General features: G+C 43.7%; 1 protein-coding gene across 5 annotated transcripts in view; it reads right to left on the bottom strand.

Annotated features, from left to right (window-relative positions):
* The window catches only part of LOC132783575 (protein cappuccino), a 31,565-nt gene that overhangs the window by 10,439 nt on the left and 5,568 nt on the right, over positions 1 to 15,558 (bottom strand). For 4 of the 5 annotated variants that reach the window (XM_060788823.1, XM_060788826.1, XM_060788825.1 and 1 more), the window contains exons 2-3: positions 13,433 to 14,017; positions 9,227 to 9,808 (exon numbers count right to left, since the gene is read on the bottom strand). In XM_060788823.1, the coding sequence (XP_060644806.1) occupies positions 9,227 to 9,808; positions 13,433 to 14,017 (1,167 nt within the window). Of the gene's footprint in view, positions 1 to 9,226; positions 9,809 to 13,432; positions 14,018 to 14,817; positions 14,992 to 15,558 lie in introns of all 5 variants that reach the window. The other variant, XM_060788827.1, reaches the window with a different exon arrangement.

Below are 15,558 nucleotides of genomic sequence, written 5' to 3'. Positions count from 1 at the left end.
CAAGTGTTAGTCATTGTCATTTGTAAAGCTTTTAAAAGTTGGTCAGTTTAACTGATAAGCAAAAGTTAACACAATGCATAAGTGATTGATAGTTGAGGTAAGCGTCTCAATCTAAGGAAGAAATTAGGCGTAATACCAGAATAAATACGTTGTCCAATGAAGAGCTTAATTTGAGAGGTACTTGATTAGATTATCCGCTTAACAAAGGGAGTCCCAATCAGTTTTATAATTAGTAGAGATAAACGACAAAAATAGATTGGTTGGACAACTGACTGTATAATATTGGAATTGTTTTTAATTGATAAGAGAAAAGAAAACAATTGAGATACATATTGTTTATCTTTGTAGCCTTTTTGTATGGTAAATGGTTCCTAAGAAATCTTCAAATTGCCATTAAATGAACAACAATATGAAAAGAACAATGTATTTTTATACTCGCTATATCAATATACAAAATATACATTTCGGTATATATCAGTATTTGTTGGCATAATAATTTGGTATATTTAAATAACAGTATTTTTATATTCGCTATACAAATATACCAAATATACTTTTCTGCATATAACAGTATTTTTTTGGCATATTAATTTGGTATATTTAAATAATAGTATAATATATTTTTATATTCGCAGTACAAATATACTAAATATACTCTTCAGTAAATATCAGTATTTTTCAATTATTAATTTGTATATTGATATATTTTTATACTCGCTATATCAATATACTAAATATACATTTCGGTATTATCAGTATTTGTTGGCATATTAATTTGGTATATTTAAATAACAGTATAATGTATTTTATATTCGCTATACAAATATACCAAATATACTTTTCAGTATATATCACTATTTTTCAATTTTTAATTTTATATTAATAAATTTCTATACTCGGTATATCAATATACTAAGCATATATTTCAGTATATATTTTGACGAACTCATTTGGTAGATTTAAATAATAACGATCGGATTGTTGAGCTTTAATTGAGAACGTGTTGCGGGTTTCTTATTGGTTTTAATTCTCTTTATTCTACCATAAACAAAAAAGTTATTTTGTTGAAATATCAGTGCTATTTATTTCTGTATGTGTTAGTTAGTACTTAGGTTCAAGAACTAAAGTTCGAATGCGAACTCAAAGGCGAGCAACGATCATTAGCTGCGTGTAATCAAAGCTGATAAGAGGGTCGACCAGTGATAGGCCAATGTGACGACGAGGCAACGTTACTGATGAGCGTATAGGTAGACCAGCATATATATGGGTCAACAAAGGGGATGAAGGTAGAAGAGGGGGGATGCAATAGGGAATTGGGATGGCAACTTAGCTGCCATCGCTTGGCAACTTTTGATGAAACTCGGCGCGAATGACGGCCAACAAATTTGCATAACTGCTTCGTTTGCTGACGAGTGGGTAGCATATGGACAGTGGAAGGTTAGGGGGAACGGAAGCGGGATAAGAAGGGTGTATCGCTGTACGCATGCATGCGTTGCATTCATCAACGGCAGAAATGACGCTGACGCTGATGCTGATGCTGAAGCAGAAGCTGACGTCGTCGTCGATGCTGGCAGTCCAACACTTTCGCCAACCAACAACAGACAACAAAACGATGAAAATGAAACGTTGCACAGAAGACCACAAAGCACAACAACAACAACAGCAACAAGGACAACAAACAGAGGCAGATCTCTCTAGTGGCTGCTGCAATAGCTCCTTCTGCTGCTTCGTCTACCAAAATATTGTTTCATTACGCGTTGCACAAACAACGTTCGCTGGCTGCGGTTGCACACCATCATAGTTGTTGCTCTTTGATGGTACTTTTTGGCTTGTCTTTCCCTCCTCCTCCTCCTACCCCGCTTCACGCTACTTTGGTGCCACAGCGGACGTGACGTTGTTGGGGCATATAAATCAGATTTTGGCCAGAGTCCGCTGCTGCTGCTCGCTCTGATGAAAAGTCGCGACAAAAAGCTTCAGCTTCAGCTTCTGCTGCTGCGTCTGCTGCCGAAAGCCACGAAGAATTGATGGCCACTTCAGACAGTGACAACAGCGCCAGACCAAAAGGATGAGAAAGAGGATGAGGATGGGGATGTGGATGAGGCTGAAAGATGGCAAGCCAGCAAATTGCGTGTCCGTGCGGTTTTGGATTTCAATGCAGCAGCAGCTACTGCCATTGTTGCACTTACTGTTGTTGCTTTTGTTACTGCTGCTTGGTTAGCGAGGCGTTAAAATGTTTGTTTGCATTAATTTGCAGCAGACATTGATGCGACTCTCGATGATGCAACATGCAGATGCAGATGCAGATGCCTGGCAACAATGTCTGACACCAACCGCAGCGAAAGAGAGCGAACGCTTACCAATTAGTGTGTGAGCTATCAGAGCTGTGGGCTGGCAAAAATCCTCTGCTGAACCCTCCCCGAGGGTGCTGGCTGGGTAGGATCTGTATTACCTCAGTGTCAACGGGTAGCAGATCTCTACTATACGTCGATATTTCAGGAACTGCAGATCCTAGCTGAGGACTCTGTTCCTTATCTTTCGGGCATCTGCCTGAAGATAAGTAGCAGAATCCATGGTACGAGGTGTCTGGCGGTCAGACTGAAAACGCTATGGGGGGGCTCCCAAGAACAAAATTAGCCAACTATGGTCTCGGAATGGACTCTTTAAACTATTCAACTCGGGCTGGGATGTCAGCCCAAACGTCGGTGGAAGGCGTGACTGCTACCACCGGCGGGCACGGGGGGGGGGAGAGATCCTCTCTGCGTGTCGCCAGCGGTCACACCTCTGAGGCGGCGGGAGCAGGCCGTATCAGTTGTAACAACACTGCCACCAAAAATTCGAGGTTGGTGCGCGCGGGTGCTGTGGTCTTAACCGACACGGACCAAAAGAGCGCTGCGCCAACTTCTACGGTGGAGGGGGAACGTCTTCCTCTTCAGTCACCCCTGCCTATCGCCAGCACCTCCAAGGTTGCGCAGCGGGGCACGGGGGGGCTGAAGGAGAAGGCCAAAAATAGGGCGGCGACCCGTATTCACGCAAGGCTTAGTGGCGTAGCTAACCTGTCCGTCAAGGACCAGGAGAGCTTGCCTGGGCCAACACGTGGATGCGGGAAAACCAACTTAGCCCCCTTCCAAAGACAATAAAGTGCAGACCGGTTCTACCGGCCCTGCCAACAACAAGGTGGAGTCCATGGCAAGCAAGCGCCAACGGTCCGCTGAGAGTCCCAAGCAAGGGGCTCCAGTGAGCAGAAGCTGCGAGCACCTGGCTCCACCAACACGGACTCGAACAGGACGAAACAGAGAGCAACGGTTGCTGAAACTGCCAGGCGGCATCTCGCCGTTGCTCTCATAGACAGAGGGGACCCTAACGGGAAAATGTCTGCAGAGCGGTGGCGGTTGACCCATAGTAAGCTGGTCGACGCACTGTTTGTCAGGATGGAGAATGTCCCAGACAGTCCAATGCCTACATTCGAAGGCACTGGCTGGCTGAATGGTGTCAAGATCCTGACATGCAAGGACGACCCAACATTGCAGTGGCTGCAAGCGACCGTACCCAAACTGGACGGGCTGTGGGAGGGGCCAAGCTGGACGTGGTGGACAGGAATAATATTCCGTCCATGCCGAAGGCGAAAGTCCTTTTCCCAATAGTTGTCCAGGAGAGCGGGCGCTTCAGCTGCTTAAAAGCAGAACCCGGCCATACCGACGAGTGATTGGTCCGTGCTGAAGGTTGATGAACCTTTACCCAGTGGTGGGCAGCACGTGATCATTCAGATCAACAAGGAGGCCGAGGATCTGCTATATAAACGCAATGGGAAGATGGCGTGGGGCTTAGGGAGCGTGTACCTTCGCCTCAAGAAACGTCATCCGAACGACAAGGACACACACACGCTGAGGTCTGGGGAGGTTGAGGCAGATCTCGGTCTCGAGAGCGTGACCGACGCCACCCAGCACCTCAGCCTGACTGACAAGACGGAGGAGGTGGGGAGGAACTGTCCATGGAGACGGCCCCCGCGAGTTTGCTAACCTCTAATGAGTGTGCTGCAACTCAACCTCCATAAATCCAAAACGGCTTCGGCGGAGCTACTCCTTGCCCTGGAGGAAGTGTCCGCCTACGCGGCTTTGGTCCAAGAACCGTGGATAGCGTCGGGCAACACGGTGGCTGGACTGAAGTCGCCCAACTATGATTTATACGTCCCGACATTGGTAAGCAGATCGAGAACTGCCATCCTTGTAAAGAAGGGGCTAAAAGCTCATCTACTACCTAATTACAGCAACGACGATCTAACCGTGGTGGTGCTGGAGAGCCGTGAAGGATGTTTGCTGCTGGCATCCTGTTATATGGCCCACGACAAGCCGGCTCCACCTGACGAGCTGCGGAGGCTGGTGGACATGGTCTGCTCCTCCAATAAGCATATTATTATCGGAACGGAAGCCAACGCCCACCATAGCGTCTGGGGAAGTCCCGACATCAACGACAGGGGTGAGTCAGTTCTTGATTTTATCCTTAACCATAAGCTTAGACTAGCCAACAGGGGTGAGGTATCTACCTATGTAGGTCCCACCTCCAGTAATGTGCTGGACTTAACGATTTCAACTGAGTGTACCAATGTTGAAGAGTGGAGGGTCCTGGACAGACCCTCCTTCTCGGACCATAAGTACATTCAATTTACCATTCCTTTTAACAGGGTACCTGCGGCTCAGCCGTTCAGAAATCCCCGTAACACGAACTGGGCGAAATTCTCTAGCCTTGTTTCCAAGTCTCTTGGTTCGCCGGGTAACATCAACTCGGTGCAGGACCTAGAAACTAATGTCAATGTCCTTTCTGCAGGACTACTTTCAGCGTTTCGCCAATCTTGTAGACTCTCAAGACCGACGAGAAGATCGAAGCCACCCTGGTGGAACCCAGATCTCTCATCGCTACGTGGAGAGCTTACTAGCATGTTTCAACTTGCTAAGAAGGCGGACAACGAATATGTCTGGGACGAGTATAGGTCTCTCCTGAAGTCGTACAAGAAGATGATCCGATCATCCAAAAGGTCTTCATGGAGAACCTTCTGCTCGGACCTGGATAACATCAAAGACACCTCCAGACTGAGGAAGCTGCTGTCCAAGCAGGCTTCCAGTCCTAGTCTGCTCAAGTCGGGCGATGGAGCGTGGACGGAGAGCAGTGCTGAAACTCTTGAAGCACTGCTCTCAACTCATTTCCCAGGATGTATTGGAATAGAGAATAGTGACTGGCAGCTCTTTCCTAGTCTCCCAGTTATGAGACTCCCTGCCAGTCTAATTACAGATAACAAAATAATTTGGGCTATCAACTCCTTTGCGAAGGTCAGGTCGCCCGGTCTCGATGGACTTTCGCCAGCAATGCTGCAAGCCAGCAAGCCCACGATTGTTCCGTGGCTATCGGGTATCTATTCGGCGTGCCTCGCATGGGGTCATATCCCCACTCTTTGGAGGACCTCGAAAGTCATTTTCCTGCCCAAGGCGGGCAAATGCAGTCATGTGGTCCCAAATGACTTTCGGCCTATCAGCCTAACCTCTTTCCTGCTAAAAACATTGGAAAAGCTACTTGATTTGCACATCAGAAGCAACTCAATGCATCTGTTGTCCCCAAATCAGCATGCGTATACAAAGGGCAAGTCCATTGAGACTGCTCTCCATGCTCTAGTAGCCTCCATAGAAAAAGCGGACCACTATAAAGAATATGCCTTGGGTGCATTTCTTGACATTTCAGGCGCCTTCAATAACGTCACCACTGATGCTATTATGAAGGGCCTTACCTCAATTAACACGGCACCAGCGATCCACAGATGGGTCAACCGCCTTCTTTGTGACAGGCGGGTGGTGGCTACGTGGGGCGATGCGGCCATTACAAAGGTAGTGCGAGGTGGCACTCCCCAGGGTGGGGTTCTCTCGCCTCTCCTTTGGAATTTGGTCGTAAATAGCCTACTTCTAAAATTTACTAGACGGGCCCCAAGTTAATTGCCTATGCTGACGACATAAGCATTTTGATAACTGGGAAATGCCCAACCACCCTTAGTTCCGTAATGGAACTTACTTTGCGGGAAGTTAAAGCATGGGCCGAATCAGCCGGGCTCAGCATTAACGCGGATAAAACGGACCTTATCCTCTTCACGAAGAGGTATAAGATACCTGCGTGGTCCCCCCCAAAAATAGGCTGCACTATGCTAAAGCCGAGCCTAGCAGTAAAATACCTAGGTGTGGTCCTGGACAGCAAACTGACATGGAAGCTCAATGTGTTAGAAAGGGTGAAGAAGGCCACCGGAGCCTTGTACATGGCGAAGAAGATGCTTAGTTGCACTTGGGGCCTCTCTCTAATCTAATGCGGTGGATATACATCTCAGTTGTTCGCCCTATCCTCACCTACGGTGTTCTAGTGTGGTGGCAGGCCACTGAAAAAAGGACGTACCTATCCATCATGGAAAGGACACAGCGTCAAGCGCTACTGTGTATCACAGGCGCTCTCAGGTCGACGCCAACTAAAGCCCTCGAGGTAATAGCTGGTGTGGAACCATTACACCTATACGCGCAATCCATAGCCGCAAAATCGTCCCTACGGATTGCCGCAACTGGCAATTTGGGTCTGCTAGGCTATGGTCACAGCGCCATTGGTAGGGAGACTAGTAGAGACTTGGACTATACTATCCCCTTACCAGTACTGACCATATTAACACTATATTCTTGGAACCGGAGTGCTGGCGGGAAGGGTTATGCATTCCCGAAGCCCTCAACCTCTTCACCGACGGTTCGAAGATGGATGATGGTGTCGGAGCGGCCGTATACTGCCCGGACCCGGTCTCCAAACAATCCTATAAACTCCCAGACCATTGCAGCATCTTCCAGGCGGAAGTTTTTGCCATTGGCAAGGCTGCCGAATTGGCTCGGGGTTTACAGCGTGATCACACCTCTATTAACATCTTTGTTGACAGCCAGGCTGCAATAAGATCAATGCACTCTGATGTGGTCAAGTCCAAAGTTGTCCTGGACAGCAGAAGAGCAATAGAGTCGCTGAACGCATCTGCGGTCGTGCGAATCTATTGGATCCCAAGCCACCAGGGCATCGATGGCAACGAGATCGCAGACACTCTCGCCAAAGAGGGAGTGGGGCTCGATGTTGGCAACATGTGCAATGTTCCGATATCCCTGCGAACTCTAGGCAGTGAAATTGAGGTGCGCTCTAGACTTCAGTGGGACGCGAGCTGGCGTAATGCCAACTCGTGCAAAACTGCAAGGCTGATGTGTGCCTCTACTAACAAAAACTTAACCAAATTCGTCATGCAGCTTTCAAGGAAAGACTGCAGGCTAATGCTAGGCATTTTAACTGGCCACTGTATGTCAGCTGTCCATGCTGTAAAGATGGGCATCACGAACAGTGATCAGTGCAGGAAATGCAACGAACCCGGGGTTAAGGAAACACTTGAGCATCTTCTCTGTAGATGCCCAGCGTTATCCCGACTCCGGTTGAAATACCTTAATTCGCCGTGCCACAACGATCTTCGGGACGTCTCACGGCTATCTCCTAGGATGCTGCTGGCTTTTGCCAAAAATGCATCCATACTGCGCGATTTCTGAGACGTAGATAAGCTACCGGTTCAGCTACGGACCTCCACTGGTCTATGCTTTGCCCCGTACTGGGGCAGCCGGTCCTACCTAACCTAACCTATCAGAGCTGTGTGGGCGTGGCACTAGAGGCGCGGCCTAACTGGCCACAAAATTAACGGCGTTTAGGCGCAAAACTTTTGCTTGGGCAAAAATAGTTTCAGGCACCAAATAATTTTCATACGGAATTTTAAGCACAAAAATGCCGAAAGTTTTCATTGGCTCTGTTGGTGTGTGTGTGTGTGTGTTTGTGTGTGTGGCATGCGCATTTTTGTGGCATGTTTGTAGGAGCGCGTAAGACGCGACGCATCGACTTAAAGACAGCGCCCGCAAGTATGCAGCACAAAACGAAACTTTAATCTAATCAGAAGACGACGACGACGACTCGCAGGCAGTTTACTGATTGGAATGAGTAGCAGTCAACTTTAGAGGGGTTCGAGTTGGGTTAAGAAAGACCAAGTAACACTGACAGGGGAAGGAGATGGTTGGGGGAGACTTTTGCCCCTGGGGAGTAAAAGAATTTGTGAATTTGCATAGCCGTAACTTATGAATCCTGTCAACTGCAGGGAAAAATGAATACTTAATACAAATACTCGACACGACTCGACTTCGAGTTGAGGTTAAGGCAACTGCCTGACTGCTAAAATTTCCGAAATACCAGAAATAAATGAAGCCATTAAGTCAAACAGAAAATCTAAGCACTAAGAATTTTGTAAAAAAATTATTAAATGATAAACGTTTGCAACAAATTTAGTTGAAGTGTGCTCTGATCTACTTTATAGAAATTAAAGTAATTCCTCTATCATTTCAAATTACGAACATACTTAAATATATTATTTAGATTATCATATTGATTAGCTTAGAGTGATTTAGTTTAGCTGAATTGCAGAACTTGTTAAAAAATGTAAGTAGAGGAACAAACTGAATTTCCATAAAACAAATAAAGTATACTTTCAATTCTTTGATCACGGTCTAGTTCACGCAATAATTTCATTTAATTGCCAATTATTCAATAATGTAATCTGTGTGGTCTAGTTTCATGAAATAACTGTCTAATATAAATACAATTAGTTATGTATTTTAGTTTCCTAATTAAATGCTCGACATATTCCCAGATTAAACACAAAACTTTGGCAACTCTCACCGCCAGGTGGCGCTACCAAACGTTACTTTATCGTTCTTCCACGGTTTGTTACAAACAACAAAAGTAACTCACCGTTTGTCTAATGATTCACACAAGTTGGCATTGTCTTTTGATTGGTTAACTGATTTCGAGAGTTGCCCGCAAGGCGGAAATTGTATGAAAAGTGGGAAAAAGGGAAAAAGAAGCGAATTGCGTGAAGGGGAAAACTAATTGTTAACTTTGGGCAAACAACAAACGCAATCAAACGTGGCGCCAATTTGCCGAGTTTAACGAAAAAGGCAACCAGAAATGCGCAAAAATCGTTGGTTAAACTTGTATTTAAGCCAGGTAACTTTGCCACCCTGTCAATCCCCTCTCGCCCCCCGCCCCCGTACTTTTGGCTGCGCTTGACTTAAGTCAAGATGGGCAAAGAGACGAATCGAAACGAACGAAAAGAGACAGAGACTAAAGAATATTTCGTGAGACTTACCTTCGAACTTTTCATATGCAGCGAAGCTTAACTTTTCCGGTACAAAAGATGAGCCTCGTCGCGAACCAGCGCCAACAGCGGCCTGCTGCTGCTTCTCCAACAGCGCTGACGTTGACGTCGCCAGCAGCGTTGTCTCCTTGTCCCTCTCTCGCTCCTTCTCTTTATCCTTATCCTTGTCCTCGTGGCCCGTTGCCAGTGACTGAGCACTGGCGCTGCTGTTGCTGTTGCCCGTTGACGATCTCTCGACCGAAAAGCTGGCCACCTTTTTGAGCACATTGCTCGACAACAGCAGATTGGTGGGCGTACCGTAACCAGGTGGCGGTGGCAACGGTTCTGTCTCCTCCTCTAGTGCCTCCTCACCATCCTCAGCTGGCTGCTGCTGCTGTTCCAACAACTGCTGCTCCTCTTTATTGGCAGCATTGTCAGTCGATGCCGCTTGAGACTGCACAGGTGTTTGAGATGATTTAAACGAAATTATAACAGTTGATTGCGTTTCCAGCGGCGTCGACGGAGTCGCAGCAGAAGTCGAAGCTATTGCTGTAGCTGGAGTTGAAGTTGGGGTTGAGAGAACTGGCGTTGGTACTGAAATGAAACGAGATGAATCCAAATGGATGACGAGGCCGCATTAGTAGAGCAAATTTGTAGAGCGATTGCAGAGCACTAAAGCTTGAAGCTTGGATGATATGACTATAGGACTAAAGAGCTAAGTTCTTTATCACTTTGAAATCTTATTCTAATATCTATCTGAAAGAGTAACTTATCACAACATCAGTTGGAAATCATTTAATCAAAAGTTAAGCACCGCTTTAAAACCGAGCTATGAATCTTGAATACTGGAGAATACTTAATATGAGCGTATACTTAATATGACATTAGTAAACTGAGCATTCGCCTTCAATGGAAATGGTTAATTTGACGATGTTGTGGCCATACTAATATTATTTTTATTTAACAAATACTTTATCACTTTCAAATCGTATTAAAATATCAATTGAAGAGAGTAACTTATCAGAAAATCAGTTGAAAATCTTGTTAGTAAAAAGTTAAGCAATATTTTAGAAAACGAACCGAGCTATGAATCTTGAATATTGGAGTATACTTAATACTTAATATTATTATAGTAAGCTGAACACCCGCCTTAAATGTAAATGGCTAATTTACCAGTTTTATTTTTATTTGATTGATTTTTCTGGAAATTTGTTAGCTTTAGAGAGGGAACTCTTTTGAACACTTAAAACAATACCACAGACGTGTAAAATTTGGTCAAGTTGAAAAAGTTAAGTGTAAAGTTAAAAGAAAATTACGCAATTCAAGGAATCGATAACAAGCCTACACTTTTAACTTATATACGATTGAACTTAATCCGCATTTTATATGAAATGTCTAAAAAAGGAGCTCAGTTCGACAAGAATTCGCTAAAACTGTCAAAAGCCAATCTTCGTTGCGCTTTTCAACTGAATAACTCTCGATTAAAATATATAAATGTCAAAAAAATACATATTCGTGCTTAAAGTGCAAACACGAAAAGAAAAAAGAAAACTGCGTAGGTTGAACTAAATAGGAAATGGCGGAAAAACTTCTTCTTGCGCGATCTATTCAATCAACACTTTACAGGAAGCCAATTTGCTGGAGTCCAATGAACAAATGTGTTGGGCAAATTGTCTAAGTACATTTTGAGTTGGCCCATCATTTCATAGAAATGCGTTATTAAACGCTTTTGGGCAAGAAAGCATAACGGCTTCGTTTTGGTCCTTAGTCAATTGAGTTGGCCCCATTATTTCGTTGTGCTCCGCATACTTGAAGGCGTCGACGTCCAGCAGTAGCAGCAACAACAACAACATCAACAATGGCAGAGCAGCATTTGCTTTACTTTTGTAGCCAATTTTTGAGCGGTGCCTAGTGGCGCCTGAGCACACCCAGTGGAGCGCTTATCGCGGCCATCATCATTGACTTTGGGCCCAGGCGACCATGCTTACGCCCCCGCTTGTTCCACTTGGCTCGGTGCCTGGGTTCCTCTGTGCTCTGCTCTGTGTTCCCACGTGCATCATTCTATACAACATGATTTAATTAAAATTTAAAATTTGCTTTTTTTCCTGTTGTATTTTATTTTAGCCAATGTTTAAGGAGGGGAGGCAGCAGGAAAGCAACAATGGGGAATCAAACACGGCTTGGGCATGAAAGAGCCTGAAGGGGACGGAATTGGTCGGGCGCCGGAGTTTCCGGCCGACATTTTGTAAACAATGAAGACGTGTTTGCAATTTTTAAGTTTTTTACAAATGTTTTCACCGTGCAGGCCAAAAAGTGCTCCAAACACAACGCAAACGCAACGCAACAAAACACAACAAGCTTCAACCTGAAACTGAAACTGAACCTTAAGCCCAAAACCCATCGAGCCATGCTCGCTTTTGTTTTGTTAGCCATGAGGCGACAAGCGACGGACGCGCAATTAGACGGGAATTGGGGAGCAATTTCAATGAAGAGTGCCCCCCAAACGCTGAGGGGGTGTGGTGTATTTTTTGTTTCTCTGTTTTGTAATATATATTTTAGCTGGCAATTATATATTTAAAATATCATGTGAACCGAGCGCGAGCCTTTGCATAAATGTGCCAATAATTACTTTTGGGCTGACTGTTTGACTTAATTTTTTTTTTTTGGCGTTATACCCTGGCAAGGAAATGCAAAAGGTGTGCCAGAAGATAGGTTAGAGATTGAGCAATGATAAATATATTTGATATTTAATGGGAATGAAAAACATTTTATAGTAATTTAAATATGTAAGATAAATGAAATCTGAGGACAATATTAGTTGCAGGGTATCTACCATTCGAGCCACATTCTGCATAAATTTCTACTTTCACACACTTTTGTGTTGCGTTGTTTAAAGGAACACTGATCGGATCAGTTGCAAGAAAACAATAAAGAAAGCCTCGAAAGGGTCGGGAAAGTAGACGAAATGAAAAAGGGAAGCAGCGACACGAGTTAATTAAAAAACTTGGAGCACATTTTTCGGATACCCTTAAGAAATGGGTTGACTACATTATGAGTTGCAAAATAAGAAATTAAAAGAGCGGGTTTTGGGGTTTTACTCACGTAGCCCAAAAAAAACGAAAACATGTACACAACAAAATTTCAATAGAAATTGTAATTAAAATTAATAGAACGCGAATTCAATTCGATAAATTGAGATACAATTCAAATATAAATGAGACAAAAAACTTTTCAAATATATATTTTTAACGGAAATAATACAAAATTAAATTAGCTATAGGGAAATTAATAAGGAAAGAGAACCCAAACGAAAATTTATTGCTCTAGCTTTGTGTCAATATAATTATTTGTATACAGAATAAATTGGCTGTGAATTTGTGAATGTTATGAATATGTGTTCTGTTGAAAAATTTCCATCAAATATCGTTGTAAAATTATACTAGAAAATTGCGTTCGAAATTATATAATCGCTTCGCCTTTAAGGTAACTTTGTACAATTTGCCTAAACCCCGTTGAAATGTGAAATTAGGAATTCTCAATCAAACTTTTTCCGGCTTGTGCTGCAAAACCCGAAAAACTTTTTTGGCCGTCTGTTTGCTATAAATAGTGAGTGATATTTTTGTTATCGCTGTCCTTGACAGAGATGCTGAAAAGTTCAATTATCTGCCGTCATCCTTTTGGGGATTGAACACTCAAACCTTACAGTTTGGCAAGCACTTGTCTTCGATTCATGTGTTTACCTTTGAAATTGGCGCAGAGCACCAAACAGCTAAGGAAGCAAAAAAAAGGACAAGGCTTTTAGTTCCGTATCTTTTTTTTTTCTTTGGACACAAGTGCCACACACTTGAGCATACACATCGCTTCAAGTGTGCTGTGGAACAACAGCAACGACAACAACAAGAACTCAGAAGGTCGTGGACCAGAAGATTGGGTTTGTTCCGCGCAGCGCGTTTCGTTTATTTGCGCCGGCCAAGTGGGAATTTGAATAATTCCCGAATTTTGGCAAAAGGCACACACAACACACACTCTGAGTGCCACTCCCCCCTTACCGCCCTGAGCTTATAGCCAAGGGGCAGCAGTGAACCGCCTCCTAATGCGTTTGTAATGGCAATGGCGACCCCCACGTGACTTTAAACGCTTCAAGCTCGCCTGGAATGCGAAATGAGCAAATAAATGCGTCGACGACCTGCTGTCCAAAAGGACATTTGGGTAACTCACCTGCTGATGCCTCAGGTGCGGATCCGGATGCGAATGTGGATGCAGACTGCGACTGAGATGGGGATGGCGTTGGAGTTGGAGTTGCGGATGTTGTTTGGTTGACGGCGGCACTGAAACGCGACGACAGATTCTGCAACTCCACCTTCTTGGCCTTCGAAATGTTGAACAGCTCGCCATTGCCCAAGGGTGAGTCAACACGCGGTGTTGCCACCGCAACAGCCACTGCTCCACCTGCAGGACCGGTTCCTGTTCCGACTCCCACTCCCATTCCCACTCCAGTTGATCCTCCACCCATCGATGGTGTTGTGGCTGTTGGTGCTGAGTTCAATGTGAGAGCCGTTTCCATTTGGGGCGTACTCGTATTGCCCAGCACTTGGGCCAGCTTCTTGCCTAGCTGCAACGCCATGCGCTCGTCCGGCGAGCTCTCCGGCGTTATCAACGAGTCCTTGAGCAGCTCTGTGTCCGTCTCCTGCTCTGTCTGCTCATTGGCAATGTTCAGGTACGTGATTCGACTCAGGCTCAGACAGGCGATCTTATCTGCACGACAACGTCGCTGCAGTTCCAACAAGTCCTTGTTGTTTGAATCTGTCAACGAAAGAATTGGGTTAGTTTTTATGTTTACCTGGATAATTTATTGTATATAAAAGGAATTTCGATTAATTTTAGTATTCAATGGGTTAATGGGATTTTTTTAAGTGGAATTCCTTTTTTTCTAGTCCAATTTATATAAGTTGTTGTACGTCGTAATATCAATTTATACAATATCGGAAGATCATTAAGGTAAACATGTGATCTCTCCTTCATTATCAAACTTCAGCGTAATTTATATCTCTTGGAAATATAATATATACAAACATTAGTTTGCAAATTTATTTAGTAAAAGTCCATGCTGTAATATCTATACACATTTTTTTCAAAATTGCGCCTAAATATCAAAAACGACGTTAATAATAATCCTTTACTGTACGAAGTTATGGGAATAGTAAATTTCCTGAAGATTCAACAAATGTTTTAAACAATTTTGATCGCGTTTAAAAATAAATTGATTGAAGGTGTGATTTTTTTTCTTCTTTTTCTTCGTATTCTTCGTTTTTTAAGTAAATGAAAATTATTTTCAATACTCGTAGCTGAAATTTTATGCATTTGCTGAAAATTGGTATAACCTTCTTCCTAAGAATGAATGGCATTATGAGATCATATGAAAAGAGCTAATAATTATTTAAAAATAATTCATAATTTTGTTGTTACCATCTTCGGTATCTATTAAAAATATTTTATATACTCAGATTCGTTTTCAAGTCTAATTATAGTAATTTTAAGTTAATTTTAATAACTTCTGATCGTATTTCGAGTGTCTGTAAAGTGTCGACATATTGCTTAGTTACCGAATAGGGAATCGGAATCGGTATCGTTGCTGGAGGAAGAAGAAGAAGAGATCGATAGGGAGTGCAGACGTCGGCGGTGCTTCGTCAATGTGGAGTTCGATGCATAACAATCGTCGCTGCTGCAATTGCGAAACTCGACGGAGTCGCTGTTGTAGTCCAGGCTGACGACGTCATCTGCTGGGGCAGCGAAGCAAAGCAAAGACAGAGAAAGAGATATAAGAGTGGAAGAGAGAGAGAGAGAGAGAAACACACAATTGAAGTGGCGCAAGATGAGCTATGTGCTTAAAAATGCCAAAAGCAGAATAATAATTGAAAATAATGAAAGAAAAAAGATAGAAAAATTTGAGCTCATTGATTTATCGTCGCTGGCATTTGCGGCTCATTGAGGAAACGCGACATGTGTAAAATATAATAATTAAATAAAAGTAAATAAAAACAAAGCATCACTGGAAGGCGCGAACAAGACTCAGAGAGAGAGAATGAGAGAGCGCCACAAAGAGCAAACTGAACTGTCAAGAGAGCGAACCGAACAGAGAGCGAACGAACACATGCTCGCTCTCGTTCTGGCATTGGAAATGGCCAAACAAAAAGTAAACTGAAAACTGAAACCGAAAACCATAACGCAAAATTATGAAAATCCATATGGAAAATGAACTCAAAAGCAAAAGCCTCAACAACATAATGACAAATGACGCGAAGTGAAAAGCGGCAAAAGAAAAACCGAAAAAACAAAACAACAAC

Source organism: Drosophila nasuta, chromosome 2L, assembly GCF_023558535.2.
Source record: "Drosophila nasuta strain 15112-1781.00 chromosome 2L, ASM2355853v1, whole genome shotgun sequence".
NCBI classification, from domain to species: domain Eukaryota; kingdom Metazoa; phylum Arthropoda; class Insecta; order Diptera; family Drosophilidae; genus Drosophila; species Drosophila nasuta.
Note: the sequence above shows the minus strand (reverse complement) of the source record. Positions and strands in the feature narration are given on the sequence as shown.